This window comes from Centruroides vittatus, unplaced genomic scaffold, assembly GCF_030686945.1.
Source record: "Centruroides vittatus isolate TY-2023 unplaced genomic scaffold, ASM3068694v2 contig_858, whole genome shotgun sequence".
Taxonomy (NCBI): Eukaryota; Metazoa; Arthropoda; class Arachnida; order Scorpiones; family Buthidae; genus Centruroides; species Centruroides vittatus.
In genome coordinates this window covers 222,853-238,635 of record NW_027122560.1, presented here as the reverse complement: position 1 = coordinate 238,635, position 15,783 = coordinate 222,853, and the positions used below count along the sequence as shown (strand labels likewise).

The following is a 15,783-nucleotide window of genomic DNA, read 5'->3' as shown; positions in this document are numbered from 1 at the left end:
AGCGTTCAGAGCTTAAATCGATTATTAAATTATTCAAGTTTGAAAATCTATTAATCGATTCTCAACAGTAGTCTAGTAGAGTTTTAAATATGAAAAAAAAATCATTATTTAATATTTAAAACTCGACCAAACAATACAAACTTTTAAAAATGAACCTATTATATTTAAATACATCAACTGCTAAATTAAATTGCATAATTTACCAATGAAAATGGAAAGAATTTCCTACGGATTGCGTAACACGTGACTACTCAATAACAAAACCGAAACCACGCTGGAATTAATTCGTCCTTCGTCCGACAGATGGCGGGATAATGAAATGTATTTAAAAAAAAAAAAAATAGTTTTGTTTTCGGAATGAATGAGAATGGAAGGAAGCGAAAATATGACTGCAGGTGAGTCAAACTTGAAAATCGTAAATGAGCCGATAAACCGAGTAAGATTCCGTTATGGAGCGGAGAGTGACTCGCACGGCGTTTTGAAAGGAAGAAATTCTCACGGAAATTTAAAATCTTATCCGATGGTCCACTTGGAAAATTATTTCGGTAATGAAAACGTACATATTAAAGCGGAATTGTATACAAATACCGTTCCGGCTAAACGTCACGTTCATAAATTAGTAGGTCCGAACTGTAAAGACGGTGTGTGTACTTTAATATTAGACAAAAATAAAACGGCAATCTTTCAAAATATCAGCATCGAATGCGTTGGAAAAAGAAGAGTGCAAGATGTCATTTATGAACGGAATTTGAAAGAAATGGCATTGAATGTTGATCAAATAAGAGAAATTTCAAAGGAAGAAAGTGAAATGTTAATTTCGCAATTACACGTGGTGAGAATTTGTTTCCAGGCTGGAATCGTAGATGACGAAAAGCCGGGTAAACCGTGGAGGCTCATTTCGAAAGTTTACTCTGATCCGATAATAAACACTAAAGCACCAGATAGTAACGAATTAAAAATCGTGAAAGTAAATAAAAATTCTGGATCCTGTGTGGGAGGTGATGTAATTTTTCTACTGTGTGAAAAAGTTAATAAAAGTGATATTAAAATTAAATTTTTTCAAGAAATCGACGGGGAACGTGTATGGGAAGAAGAAGGCTGCTTTACCGCTACGGACGTTCATCATCAGTATGCGATTGTATTCCGTACTCCGGGTTATCGATTGTGGGATATCGATTATCCCGTAGAAGTGAAAATGGAATTGTTTAGACCGTCGGACGGCGAGACTAGTGAGCCAAAATTATTTATATATGAACCTTTACAGCAAAATAAAAGAAAAGTTCCAGATATCCAAACTGCAAAGGTTTCAAACACATTTAATACAATTTATGAAGAAGATAACAGAAATAATAATTTTGGAGGAGAAACTGCCGAAACATCATTAACTGCTGGCATCTGTAAAACAAATGAAACTACAAAAGAAGAAACGTATGTTAAATCTCTATATGACACAGAAGAAATTACACTACAAGAAGTGGAAGAGGATAATGATGTCAGATTTCAACTAAATAATGAAAATATGAGACAAGAATTGTACAACAAATTAAAAGACAATTCAGCAGATCCATTTTTTGGTATGAATTGGGATGAAAGCACAGATGTTTCTAATGTTCCAACCTGTTCAAAATATTTAAGTGATGACGACGATTTGTCCGGATCTAATGAAGAATTATTGCCAGATTCAATATATAATAGAATATTAAAAATTAATATCAAAGAAAATTCACTAGAACATAATAATTCTACTTCATTAAACAAGGAATGCTTTCAAGAGGAACTTCTCTTAAAATTTGCTTTAAGGACATTAAAAGTACTCCAATCTTTTTTAATAACGAGAAATATTCATCATCTTTTTTCAGTAATGCATTCAATAATGAAATTTTCAAATAATAAAAGAAATAATATTCTTCATTTGGCAATAATTAATCAAACTAAATATCCAGAACTATTAAAATGCTTATTAAAACTTATTAAAACATTACCCAAGATTTGTGTTAACAGTGTTAATAATTTTGATCAGACCATATTGCATTTAGCAATTAAAAATAATGAATTTTCATGTATTCATAAAATTCTGGATGCTGGATGTAATCCAAATCACAGGGATAAAAAAGGAAATACTGCTGTGCATTATACTATATTGTATAATGAATCTAATTGTTTAAAAGAACTTATAAAGTTTCAAGGTAAATACAATGTGGATCTTAATGTATTGAACTCAGAAGGACTGTCTCCTCTTCATTTAGCAGTGAAGAATGGTAATCTTAGACAAGTTGAAATATTGTGTACTGGAAACATTAATGTTAACATTACTGACAGTGTAAATGGAAAGACAGCATTGCATTACGCTGTTCAGTTTTGTCCCGAAGCCATTAAAGTTTTGCTAAATCATGCCAAAATAATAGTTCATCTTAAAGATTCTAATGGGATTACTCCATTTCATCTTGCACATTATCATCAATCATATCTAGCATTATCACTATTAAACAAACAAAATAGAATGCAGTTGATAAAAAATGTTGGATCTGAATCATCTACATTTTCTGCAGAGGATGAAAATACAACCAAATTCATTAATAAGTTCAGGAAAAATTTTAATTCAAAAAATAATGAATCTGCATGTAACAAGAATGCATGGATCGACTATGACTTTGAAAACCGACAGATTGCATTTTTAGAGAATTCCGTTTTTGAAAAAATATGTCAATTATTAGATCCTCCAAAAGACGGATGGAAAATTTTAGCAGAATTCATAATAGATAAAAAGTATATTGAAACTGTAGGAAAATATGAAAGCCCCACCAAGAATTTATTAAAACTATTCAAAGGAAATCTTCAGGAATTTAGAACTATTGTTCATCTTGCTAATTTGGATGAAATTATGGAAATTTTAAAATAAATTATATTGGTATAATAATGTTTTTACTATTTGTCTATTGACTAGCTTCTTATCCCCATCATTTTTTAATAATTAGTTCTCATATACTGTTATATTCCAGTTATTTTAGGGGTTATCACAAGAGATTTAAGACCATTATTTTATTGTAAAACTATCAAGTATATTATACATCAACTCCAACGTCTAAAATGCATTTTGGCACTTTTTGTTGTGCCCTCTTCAGTTAGATTTCTTATCAGAGTTACACAATACAATATCCTGACATCTCTAAAATGATACACTTATTGAATGATGTATGTTATACTTGATAGTTTTACAATATAATAATGGTCTCAAGTCTCTTTGTGTGATAACCTCTAAAATAACTAGAATATAACAGTATATGAGAACTAATTAATAACGTTTTTATTATATAAATTCCAGAATTTTTTTTGTTTCTGAATAGAAGCTTTCAATAGAAAGACAATCTTCACCCGTGATTACTTTTGTCCGTACAACTTTATATATAGAAGCTTTCATATAATAATAATAATAATAATAATAATGTATTCATAATAGATTATTATGTATACTTGCATGTTAAAATTTGTTTAATTAATACTCTTAAATTAATTCTATAAATTTTCTAATCTAATTCTATAAATATATTAATATTCTTTGTTTTATCTTTATGAACACTTAGAACATCAAATATTTTAATGGCATTTATAGTTATTGAAATATTTTTTTTTCTAATTTTAAAATCAATGTCTAGGGATGGCCAGTTACTGAAGGAAATATTGGAAAAAGACCATATATGTTTGACACGATAGTAGTAATGTTGCATAGTACATGAAGACAATCTATAAATTAACCTTTAGTTGATTTATCAATCTTTGTAGTTTGTGTGACAAAGTAAATATTTTTCATAATTCATTATTAATATTTCACTTTTTAAAAAGCATTATTCAAGCAAGTGAATGTTTAATAAATATAAAAGGCATTATTTAAAAGCACTGCACCAAAGGCATCCATGAACTGCATTATAACCATCCCTAACATTATCTACTATCTGTTATTGTCTCTTTTTTTTAATGAAAAAATGTTCTCCATCATCTCTTTAGTATAAAAGCAATAACAAAATATTCAGAAAATAATTTTAACATGTTGATTTTACAGATATTTTCCACAATAGCTTGCATTATTGCTATAATTATAAATTGAACTGAGTAACAATGTCAGATCAAATAGCTTGAGGAAAGAGCATATAAAATCAAAATAGTTATTTTCAAATGTTTTATTATTGCTCTTATATTATTAAATAGATAATGACGAATAGTTTTTCCATTGAAAAAGCAATTACTGAGTTACTTTTTAAAATTAGAAAAATATTTTACTAGCCATAAATATTATAAAAATTTAAATTGATGCTCTAAAAGTTCATTTAAACAAATAATATATTTAGTCAAAAATAAGTATAAATTAATTCAAAATACTTGAAAAAACTTGCAGAACCAGATCTGTATAACACTCATAAAGAAGTGTCCAATTTCCAAAAATATCCCAAATGCTGCTTTATCAGCATTTGGGATATTTTTGCATTTTGCAAAAATATCCCAAAATGCAAACGTAATAACAATACATACTTTTCTTAACTTCCATAGTAATTTATCTTTCAATCTCTGAAAATGGGTTAAAGGCCCCTAAAAGTACCGAGGAAGTTCAGTAAGATATGTTAATAAAATTGCTTTTTATGATAAAGCAGGATTTGAGAGATTTCTGTAATGTATTTATTAAGATTAATGCAGCATTATATTTGTGAATAATTTAAACTAGTTTATGTAACTTAGAAATTAATATGTCAGTGATTCTAGTTGATAAAAGTTACTTTTAAATTTTAGATAAGAATCTAAATTAGCAATCAGAAAGAAAAATAAACAAAAATTTTGTGGAAAGTTCTAAGAAATTTTCATTTTGTATACTAGAGTTCTATGTTTTCAGAGAAATTTTATAGTTTCAGAATCAAGTGTAATCTAATCTATAAGAATTACTTAATGTATTTTATTACATTAAATTAGGTTCTATTGTTATAAAAATTCCTCAAATATAACTAATTAAAAAATTATAATACACTCTTAATATATAAAAATAATATGAATGAAGAACTAAATATGTTAAAATAATATTCTAAATGTTTTACTTCGTAATAGACCTACTTTCATGTAATAAATGAACCATATTTCTACATTAAACATTAAAAAATTAATGAAACTTAGACTGTGTACTTATTAATTCTTCCAATTACTTCCCAAGATGTTAATTTGTATTTAATCAATTTAAATATCAAAATAAAATATACAGTTTTTAAAATACTTTCATTAAATACAAAATTAATATCTTTATTAGTTGTTGTTATGTAATATTAGATGGTTCATTCATTAATGATGTGGTATTTCTGATATATCTGTAATTATATTTTCACATTCAATGTTATTACAAGAGTAAAATGTTTATTGAAAATTTGTCAATGTTTTTAAATTGTCCGAGAAAGTAGTCTAAAACTAAAGGTATCATCATATGTAGGAATTTGAAAGGTATTTTTTTACCAATGAATTTTATAGAAATTGTAAAAATGATATAACATTTGTTAGTATAATTATTGTATTAAAACTATAAAATGTAATTATTAAAATCATTTTTGACTTACCACATTCTTGGTTATTTCACAGTGAAAATCTGAATCTGGAAAAATTTCTAGAATCAGCATATTATTTGTTTTCATATAACATTTCTAAATAATATTTCTAAACAAGAATTTCTGGCCAGCATCACCATATTTAAACATGAAAAAATAAATTATTAATTTAATCTATAGCAGAAACTCTTCATCCAGCAAAATTATAGCAAATAAATATTTTTTGGCCCTCTTAAATATCAAATATAGTATAATCATATTTTAGAGAACCTGATGATGGCCAAACATGTTTGTGCATTAATTTCACAGGATTAAAAGGTTTCTGCTATAGATTAAGCTAAACAACAGTGAAAACTATAAGGCCACATATGATATCAATTAATAAAACATTCTCATTTTCAAACTCAGTCTATCAGAAAAATATTCTTTAAAGAAATATAAGTTTAATTATCTTATATAAAATAAGATAGATAATGAATTAGAAATTTTGGAGGAAATTCAACAGCTTAATAGATCACACACAAACATATATTTAAGATCAGTGTCAGAGCCAGAGGGGAACCAAGGGGCTTTGCACCCTGGGTCCCCTTATCTGTGTGAAAGAAAAAAGAAGAAACAAACACTAGAAAATTCTCAAAAATCTTTTCCTAATTAAAATTCATTTTTGTATTTATATTGTGTCATGTCTTCTATTTCTATACTACTGAATTAGCTATTACATAAAATAGGAATATTATTGAATTCAATCCAGAGTATGGCACTGTTTATGATCTTGTTAGTCATTAATTATTATTATAGTTTAGTCCTAAGTTTAACTGAAATTCTCTATTCATAAGCATTATATTTTTGTCATTGAAAGATCTCAAGTAAGTATTAATGAAATACAGTTAAACCTAAATATAGCACCCTTCTTGTAAAGTGTCAATGAATCTCTTTGTGAAAGGATCTTCCCATTAATATCTGAAGAAAAAACCTTTCATTATTTGCTGATACAGTGGAACCTGAGTAACTTGAACTGAGATAATTCAAAGTTGCATTTACTCAAAGTCATTTTCTTTTTCCAGTTGCCCTAGCATAACATGTTAAATCAAACCGTTTAACTCAAATTCCTCGAAACTTTTTAACTCAAAGTCCAAACTTTTCCCCACCAATTCAAGTTAACCAGGTTCCGCTATAATTATAAAATGTTTGATTTTGCAAATGACATTGTTCTCATAAAATCAAGTGACTTTTTGTAATTGCCAAACTCAAACTTGTGTTTAGAATCATTGTTATATATAATTTCATTGTTTGGAGTTCTTCAGTTTAGCACAACACCTTGATTTAGAACCAGTTTCATATGCAAAAAATGTTAGCACTATATTGAAATATGACGATATATCAAAAGAAAAGCTATTTATTCATAAAATACAAAATTTTCATGTAAAATCTGACAAAATATTTCAGTTTTACAGTTTAGATATTTTTAGTTTCTTAAATTTTTATGTATAGTGAATGAATTCATAAATAATTTAACTAATCAATAAATATAAATAATTTTAACTTTTATAAAGTTGGGCATATAGTTGTATCTTAAAAATTAAAAATTTTTAAGATACAAAAATTTAGTATTAACTTTATATAACATTAGCCATAACCTGTTAAATGTGTGGTTTGATCAGAATATGACTTGCCAATAAGTTTGATGTCATAGTCATTAGAATTTTAAATTGCATTCACACAATAAAATCTCTAAATATTTACATAAATGCTTTTCATTTCTTGTTTCTTAACTTTACAAAATTCACTTATGAAAGGAATAAAGATTTTTGAAATTATTTTCAAAATTTGAGAAATAAATTTTAAATAAATTAAGATTTTTATTTTAAATCAGTTTATAATTTTTATATATTACTTTTCAATATCTCATTGAATATAATATTCTTAATAGAAAACTTATTTCCATCCATTTTTATGAATATTCTAATATTTTTAAAAGATTTCCCTGTGAACAGAGCTACTTCACAAACTATGTTCACAAATTGTCACAACTGTGCAACGATAGTTTATTTGATCAATTCCTATTATTTAAGTATGATAACTGTTGTTAAGAAATTCAGATCTTATATGAATTCTATGATGTTGGCTAGAAATAATATACTAGTTGTAGATTTTTAATTAATTGTAATTATTTTAATTACTTTTCAAAATTATTCTATACAAAATGATGAAATCTTTGCTTTAATAAACTTAGATTCATAATATTTAATTGGAGATTTTAAACCTTTATAAATATTGAAGATGTACTTTTATGAAATTCCAAGGAAACAATATAAGTTAAAATAGAATTTCATTTATTCCTCATATATAAACTTATATCTAATACACAGAAATGGGGTTTTATGCAATGTCTCACTCATTATCAGATAAATTCTCGATGTTTGCTGACTATAACAAGGATTTTCAAACAATCTGCTGAAACAAAACAGTATTTACTATAGAATTAACATAAAATTCATTGTTGCTAATTTCATTTTTGTAGAACCACATTGTATTATTTGTTGCCACATTATTCAACAATATAAAATAGATATTGCATATTTTCAGAAACATTTAGAAGAAAAGATACCATACTGATAAAGCTCCTAAAACTTGTATATAGAGATGGAAATGAGAAATAACAAAAGGCATGCAACCAATATAAGATTGTCAATAATGCTAAAAATATAGTCATTACATTTCTTTACTGGCTATCGAGTTAACTTTTTAAATAATTTGATAGCTCTTGAATATTTGCTTAAATGTTGATGGAATTAACCAATTTATGTTAATGTAAATTTCATACAATAATAATTTTTCTATCTTAGTATGAACAAATATAACTTATTAAAGCCAAACAAAACCACATTGTTGGATATTTTACAGGCTAACATTATTTGAAATCTTATTCTGGATTAAACTTTTATCTACGCATTTCAAATTATTAATTAAATACTAAAATCATTCAGTGCTTAATTATTTTAATTATTAATCTCAAATGCCAAATTTATTCATTACTAATTTACAATTAATTATGAACAAACTTAGTATTTAAAATTAATTAAGTAAAAAATTCTGGAAGTTTTGATTTCATTTGATTTTAGCTAAGAAATTGGGCTTATGATTATTCTTGTTTATTAATTCATTCAGTTTAATTTATTGACAAAATATAAAGATCTAGCCTAGCTCAACAATAAAAATTACAAAATTCAGAAATAACACTATGATCTAAAATACCATAATTCATTATATTACATTCTAGTTTATTAATATTTACAGATTACAATTAAGTCTAAAATATTTTTTTCAGTTCACAATTTGAAATGATTCCTTTTACACAACAAATTTTATAAAAAGATACAATACCATCAAACAGTTTTGAGAAATAAATATGAAATCAATAGTTTAAAATTATAAATTTCTCCGTATATTATTTTTTACAATACAAGACACACACACAAATTATTTGGATTATACATGTTTTATTCACTTAAAATTTTCCCAAAATGCCTTCTTAGTTATAAGAAATATTTCCTTTTACTCTTACATTGTTCTTAAAAACAAAAAATAAACATTTTGGTTTAATAAACAATATGAAGGCAATGCAAATAAAGAAAGCACTAAACACATTTTAACTTTAATAAAATATTCTTGATTATTTTCAATATATGATTCATTTTTATTATATTTAACCTAACCATCAGGTGAAAACAAACCAAATATATATCTTATTCTACATATGCTTTTTTGTTTCTATTAACTCTAAGTGTGCTCTAATGTGGTATTTGTGCTATTTATAACGAAAATGAATCATTTATTGGAAATGTTTTCTTAGAGTTTTAAAAAAATATTCTGTAATGCTCTCTCAAATCAATGTTTTCAAATAATTCATTATACCAAACTTTGTTTTTTATGGAAAATAAAACAAAAAAAAGAAGAAGGAAAAATCATTTGATAGTTGAAGAAAGATCAAGTAAAATAGATTTTGCAAAAATTTTTATATAAAATAAAGAAATACATTCTAGGTAATTTTATGTCTTTTGCATAGTATATAAAATAGTATATTGAGAAATTTATAATTTTAAACCACTAATATACCTCATCAATTTCGATGGATTAAATATGATACTAATTCTAAAACTCAACATTGAACTACATTATTTATAAACCAATTTTCAAATATCCAAGCTTTTAATTAATTCTCAAGAATCCAGACATACTTAAAAAGTAGAAAACTTTAAAATATGAATATACTGTCTAAAATAAATTAAGACACTTATAATAAATTTTAAAAATTATATTGAATATTGAAGATATCAACATCCATTATTACATAAATTGAAATGTATAAATAAGAATAATCATCATCATCATCATTTAAAATAAAAGCAGTTTTAAAACAAAATCTTTTAATTATTAAAAGTTCAATTTTAATGCATTTGATTACTTTTTCAAGATGTAATAAATATTTCATCAATTTATCAGTAAGTTCTATTATTATTAATGATATTATTTTTCATTTGATTTCTTTCTTAATTGAAATTCATTAACAATTTTAATATCTATTAAACAAAATAAAAAGAATATTAACTTTTCTTAATAAAAAGCTCATTTTCTTTTAATTTTATGTAGGTGTTTTGTATGCAGAACAATATATTACATATTTCATGAGTCATATATCCATGTTCTAAGAAAGTAATTGTTACCTTTATAAATTTTAATATAAAAGCAATATTAATTTAAACTCTTGGATGATGAGAGAGATGATAAACACCAGGATTATCATACTATAATTAAAATCCACAAATTCAGAACTAACATTAAAATGAACAAAAATTATTGTGACATCATCACAATGTTGGGTTTCAATTTATTTTAAATTAATTTATTTAATTTAAAATATATGTTCTCAATCTCAAATTAGTAGTGTCTTGTCCTTGTACTGTACATCATACTTTTTCTGATAACAACAGAGTCATGCCAGTCATCTGTGTAACTCCATTCAGGGGAAAATTTTTGACTTGAAATCATGTGGCTTCCAGTCTAGACCAGACATTTATATAAGGAAAGTAGTTTATATATAGTTAATTGGGCCTCCTGCTCCTAAGCTTTCCATATCTTGTCTCGACTTTCATCTATCTAACACTGTTCTTGAGATTAAGGAAGGAAGGACAAACAGACAACAGAGGGAATTTATAGGTCTATAATTTTTTCAAATTGTAGCCCAATTAAAGTAAGTGTCTTTGCAACTTGTTCCCTTTCACACTTCAAGATTGAATAATGTAGTCTGAGGACTACAGTGGAGTCAATCTTTATTTTGACTCCCCTGTAGTACAATCATCAAAGGAATTTTTATCACTTTACCTGCATATTGAGACAGAAGTAAACCTCAGAATAAAGATCAACTCTGCTGTAGCTCTCCTTAGACTACAGGTACATTATTCAATTCCAAGGTGTGAAAAAGAACATACCATGAAGATACTTTTACTCTAATTTTAGTGTTTCTTCTGAACTTGTGAATTTTAATAAAGGGATTTTTTATGTAAAATGGATATTCAATAATTGATTATCAAATGAAGATTGATGATAGTCATGTGTAGAATTACTTATCATCTTTATAAGCAAGCAAATAAATATTTCATTTAGACAGATTTCGTGTAAATTATTAACTAAAAGTCAATGTTTTGCTAAGTTTCATAGTATCATGTTAAAGAAAAAAATTCTTGTAAAGTAATTGTAATGGTAATGAATTTATTGATAAGATTAGTGTTACTAGAGTTTATTTTTTTACATTGTAGAATGAATCTATGTATAAAGTATTCTGATTTTGAAACCTCAAAACTTTTTATGTAAAAATTTACTAGTGCAATATAATGGAATTGATTAAATTTTATTATTTTTCTAGTTTAAATCAGTAACTATAACATTCATTACAAAAGTCTAAAGTTTGATATTTTATAAAATTCATAAACTAAATTACATCATTAGTTACTTCTACTTATTACTTTATAGTTATCCCTTTTAATGGAATAATATATTTTTGTTTGTTAATAAAATAAATTAAGATTTTACTATCATTTAAAAAACTGCTGTTTAGCTTTATTCCTCTTATAATTATTTATAAATTTTATATTAATGTTTAAATACAAAATGTTTAATGTAGTTCATTAATCAGTATTATGAAATTTGCAAAACATATGTTTAACATGAAGCAAATTTAATTCTCCTTGAATCTTAGAAAAAGAATCTATTAAAGTTTTTCAAAGTAAATCATAATTTCTTCATTTATGAATTATGAGTCTTTATAGTGAGTTATGCATTTACTTCTGACTAATAATTATTTCTATTTATCCAATCATAACAAAAAAAAAAGACAGACTCAAACATAGAAGTTCATATTCTTTATCATCAGAAACATTCTCATATCATCATTCCAGTTCATCATCAGCTATTTTTATCTTCAACTTCTCTTAAAATTGATAACATTAAGAAATCAAAACCAATATTAAGAGCAAGTAATTTATTCTATAAACAAACATTTCCAATCATTTTTAAGTAATGATCTTCATGTTTATACATTCTATAAATCAAACAATGAATTCATAAATTATTCTAAGTGATATGCATGCATACATCACATCATGCTAGTTTTAAAACAAAATTAGAATAGAACAGCAGCTTCCAATTTAAATAAAATCAATTTATGAACTAGATTATAAGATTATCAGATTAATGGAGAACAAATTGTTCTGAAAAAAAGGATGTTACAGTGTTTGAATAGAGGGAGGATATTTTTAAAGTCAAAATGGAAGACACATCCTCCATGTCCTTCATATATCTTTCAGCAGAGACAACTTGAAAATGTTTCCGATAATAAAAATTATGGAATCATTTTCTGTTTCAAATAGTTATCCTTAATTATTTATTTATTAAGAATTACCACTTGAAACAGAAACTTGCAATTTATTGATGAAATTTATAAATTATTCTTATAGAAGAGTGATTGATAATAATTTAAAAATTCTGAAAGATTTTTTAATAAGTCTATATTGCAATAATTAAAAAATAAATAAAGTTCTTTTGAAGTATTTAATTTAAATATTCTAATAAGTCAATGGAAGACATTTTCATTACTTATATAAATTTTTAAAAAATTTTATTACTATTATTTTTTTTATAAATATATTTTATGTACAACAATGAATATAAATAATTTAGTAAAATCTAATTTATCTCATAATAGCATAACATTTAAACAACAATATTCTACAGATCAGCATCTTTACTATCTTATTATTTCATTAAATATACAAACAGATCAAGATTTCAATACTTTTCTGACAGAAAACTATTTTATATATTAAACAACTCAATACTGGAAAACTGCAATGTTGTTTAAAACATCAAAATAAAATAAGGTATTTAATATGAAGTTGAGATCTAAATTGTATAAATAAGTTGAACTGAAAATTAGTAAATAAAATATCTAAATAATGGAACAAGATGTAATAAACATCTTCCACTATTATTATATACATGTTATCCCAAAAGACTGGATCCACAGGCATTTTTCCTTATGAGAAAATTGAAATTTTTTAAATTTCAGATCCAAGATGCCTTCAAAACTATTAATAGAAAACCTCCTAAGTGTCCAGACCTAACATCACTTGACTTTTTTCTGAAGTCAAAAGTCTATCAAAACAGACCTGGAACAATTTTTGTACTAAAGAAGGAAATCATCTTTGCATGTAACAAAATCAGTTCTGCTAAGTTAAGAAATGTTCAATGTCCTTGTATTCAGGTTATACATAAGTGTTGCAAAAGTTCAAAGCCATCAATTTGACCATTTACTTTAAGAAAACTTTAAAATAATTTTTTTCCTATAGCTCCAGACTTTTGGGATACCCTGTATGTATATATATTTTTAAACAAATATCAAATTAATATCGTTTTATAAAAAATCTGTGATAGAAATCAATACATGAGAGACATGTGGATGCATGAAAAATACATTATCCAAAAAATGTATTTTCACTTTATGAATTTAATTATGAAGCAGTTAAACTTTTACTTGTTACACTGATATCTATGCCAGTTGAAAAACAAAAAAAAAACACAAAATAGTTAAGTACATTGCTGCAAGCTATGTTATACATATCTATGTTAAAGTTAATGAGTAAAATAATACTGAAGTCTTTAAATAATTTTAAATAAACTATTATACAATTATTTTAAAATAATATTTAAATATATGAGTATTTTTTAGATAACTTAATAATTATTTATGACTTTTTCCATAAAGAATTAACTAAACATTTAAAATAACATTTTAAATAATCAGAAAAATTAACACTATAAAAAAATTAATACTGACATAACATTGATTTCAATTAGTCTAGAGTCATTTAAAACATGTGAAACAAAACCTTCTTTTAGAAATTTTAAAACTATAAATGCAATATTTGAACAATTACGAGATTCTTAATTATCATCCAAATTATAGTTTGAAATATATACCGTATTTTATGGACTATAAGACGCACTTTTTTCTTTGAAAAATTGCCTCCAAAATTCAGGTGCGTCTTATAGTCTGTAGCGTCTTATAGTCCGTAAAATACGGTACTCATAATTAGTTTAAGAGTTAAATTACTAAAACTCGTGTAACTTAAACCGGATATGAAAAATTATTTGTATAAGATATGGCACAAAATTTATATTTATATAAAATATTTTGCATACTGCATTATATGGTAAAAGTGTTGACAAAGGAAAAAAAATGAAATATGAGAAATTAATATACAATAATTGGCAGAAATATTGCATAATATTTATGTTATTCAACATCTTAGAAATTACTTATGGAATGATTTTTAAATAAAATGAAATTAATTTATGTAAAATATTAAATGATTTCAAATAAATTAGAATTAAATTAACAAACATTAAGTTATACATGATTACATTAAAATAAAAAACCTGAGATTAAGTATTTTTAGTTTAAATACAAGAATTATTGTAAAACACTTTATAAATTTACATTTAACAAAAATAGATGTATTTTACATTTAATAATGTTCAAATATTCTATTTTATGATATGCCTATGTATATATATATTTTTTGTGTTTTCTAAATTAATTTCACAAAACAATAGTAACTGTTACTTTAAAATTTATCATTATCTTATCAAATTTTCTGGAATATCAACAAACATTAACATGAACTTTTCGAAATGTTATACTATCCCAAATTGATACAGTGATGATGATAAGTAAAAATATTCCACATATTAATTCTAGATATGCTATGATTGTGACTGAAGTATCATGGAACATAATTAAAACTATAACATCAGATATCACCATTGCTATTGTGAAGATAATTCCACAAGCCCATGAAGCAAGAATACATAATGCACCTTCTCTACCAGCTTTTCTAATTCCTTCTTGCCAGCCTTGAAAGTTTTCTCCAGAGTGCTCTGATAAAATAAAAAGATTAGCCAAAGCTGCTTCCATCATAAAAAATCCACACAAAATAGCAATGAAAAGGAATAAACCCATTGATTCTTTTAAACCAGTTGCACTAACAATACCAATTATCATTGTGACAACACCAATACTAATTTGTAAAGATCTTAAAATGCAAACATATTTCTTGCGAGATTTATAATGAATCCTATATTGTTTATCAACTGAACAGGCATATTCTTCATCTGATTCATCCACCATATTCTAAAAAAGGAAATTAAAATAATTAATTTCTTATATCATTAATATTCTTATATCATAATATTTAAAAAAATATAAATAATGTATATAATTTTTGATTTAAACTTACTAAAACAATACAAATCCAAAAATATTACAATAAGTTAAATATTTAGTATATTTACAATAAATAAATATAATTTATTTTTTAAAGTACAGTAGACCCCCCCTATAACACGGTAGATACGTTCCATGTTATATGAATCCGTGTTGTACGAGTCACTTAAATACATGAGCCAATCACAGTCCGGCACTGTGTGCATTTAGGGACTACGGCTGTTTGAAAGGTTTTCTTCCATAAAATTAACTGATTCTAGACTAATTTGACACAACATTTCCAAATCACGTATAAGTTTTTGGGAATAATCCATATAAACTATGCTATAAACAAAAAATTGTAGGATTACTTACCAAGTGTGCACCGTT

General features: G+C 25.1%; 1 protein-coding gene across 1 annotated transcript; it reads left to right on the top strand.

Annotated features, from left to right (window-relative positions):
* Positions 1 to 348: 348 nt before the first annotated feature.
* Positions 349 to 3,013, top strand: LOC136982650 (nuclear factor NF-kappa-B p105 subunit-like). The gene has a single exon (XM_067279211.1). The coding sequence runs from the start codon at positions 368 to 370 to the stop codon at positions 2,897 to 2,899; it is 2,532 nt and encodes an 843-aa protein (XP_067135312.1). The 5' UTR covers positions 349 to 367; the 3' UTR covers positions 2,900 to 3,013.
* Positions 3,014 to 15,783: the final 12,770 nt, after the last annotated feature.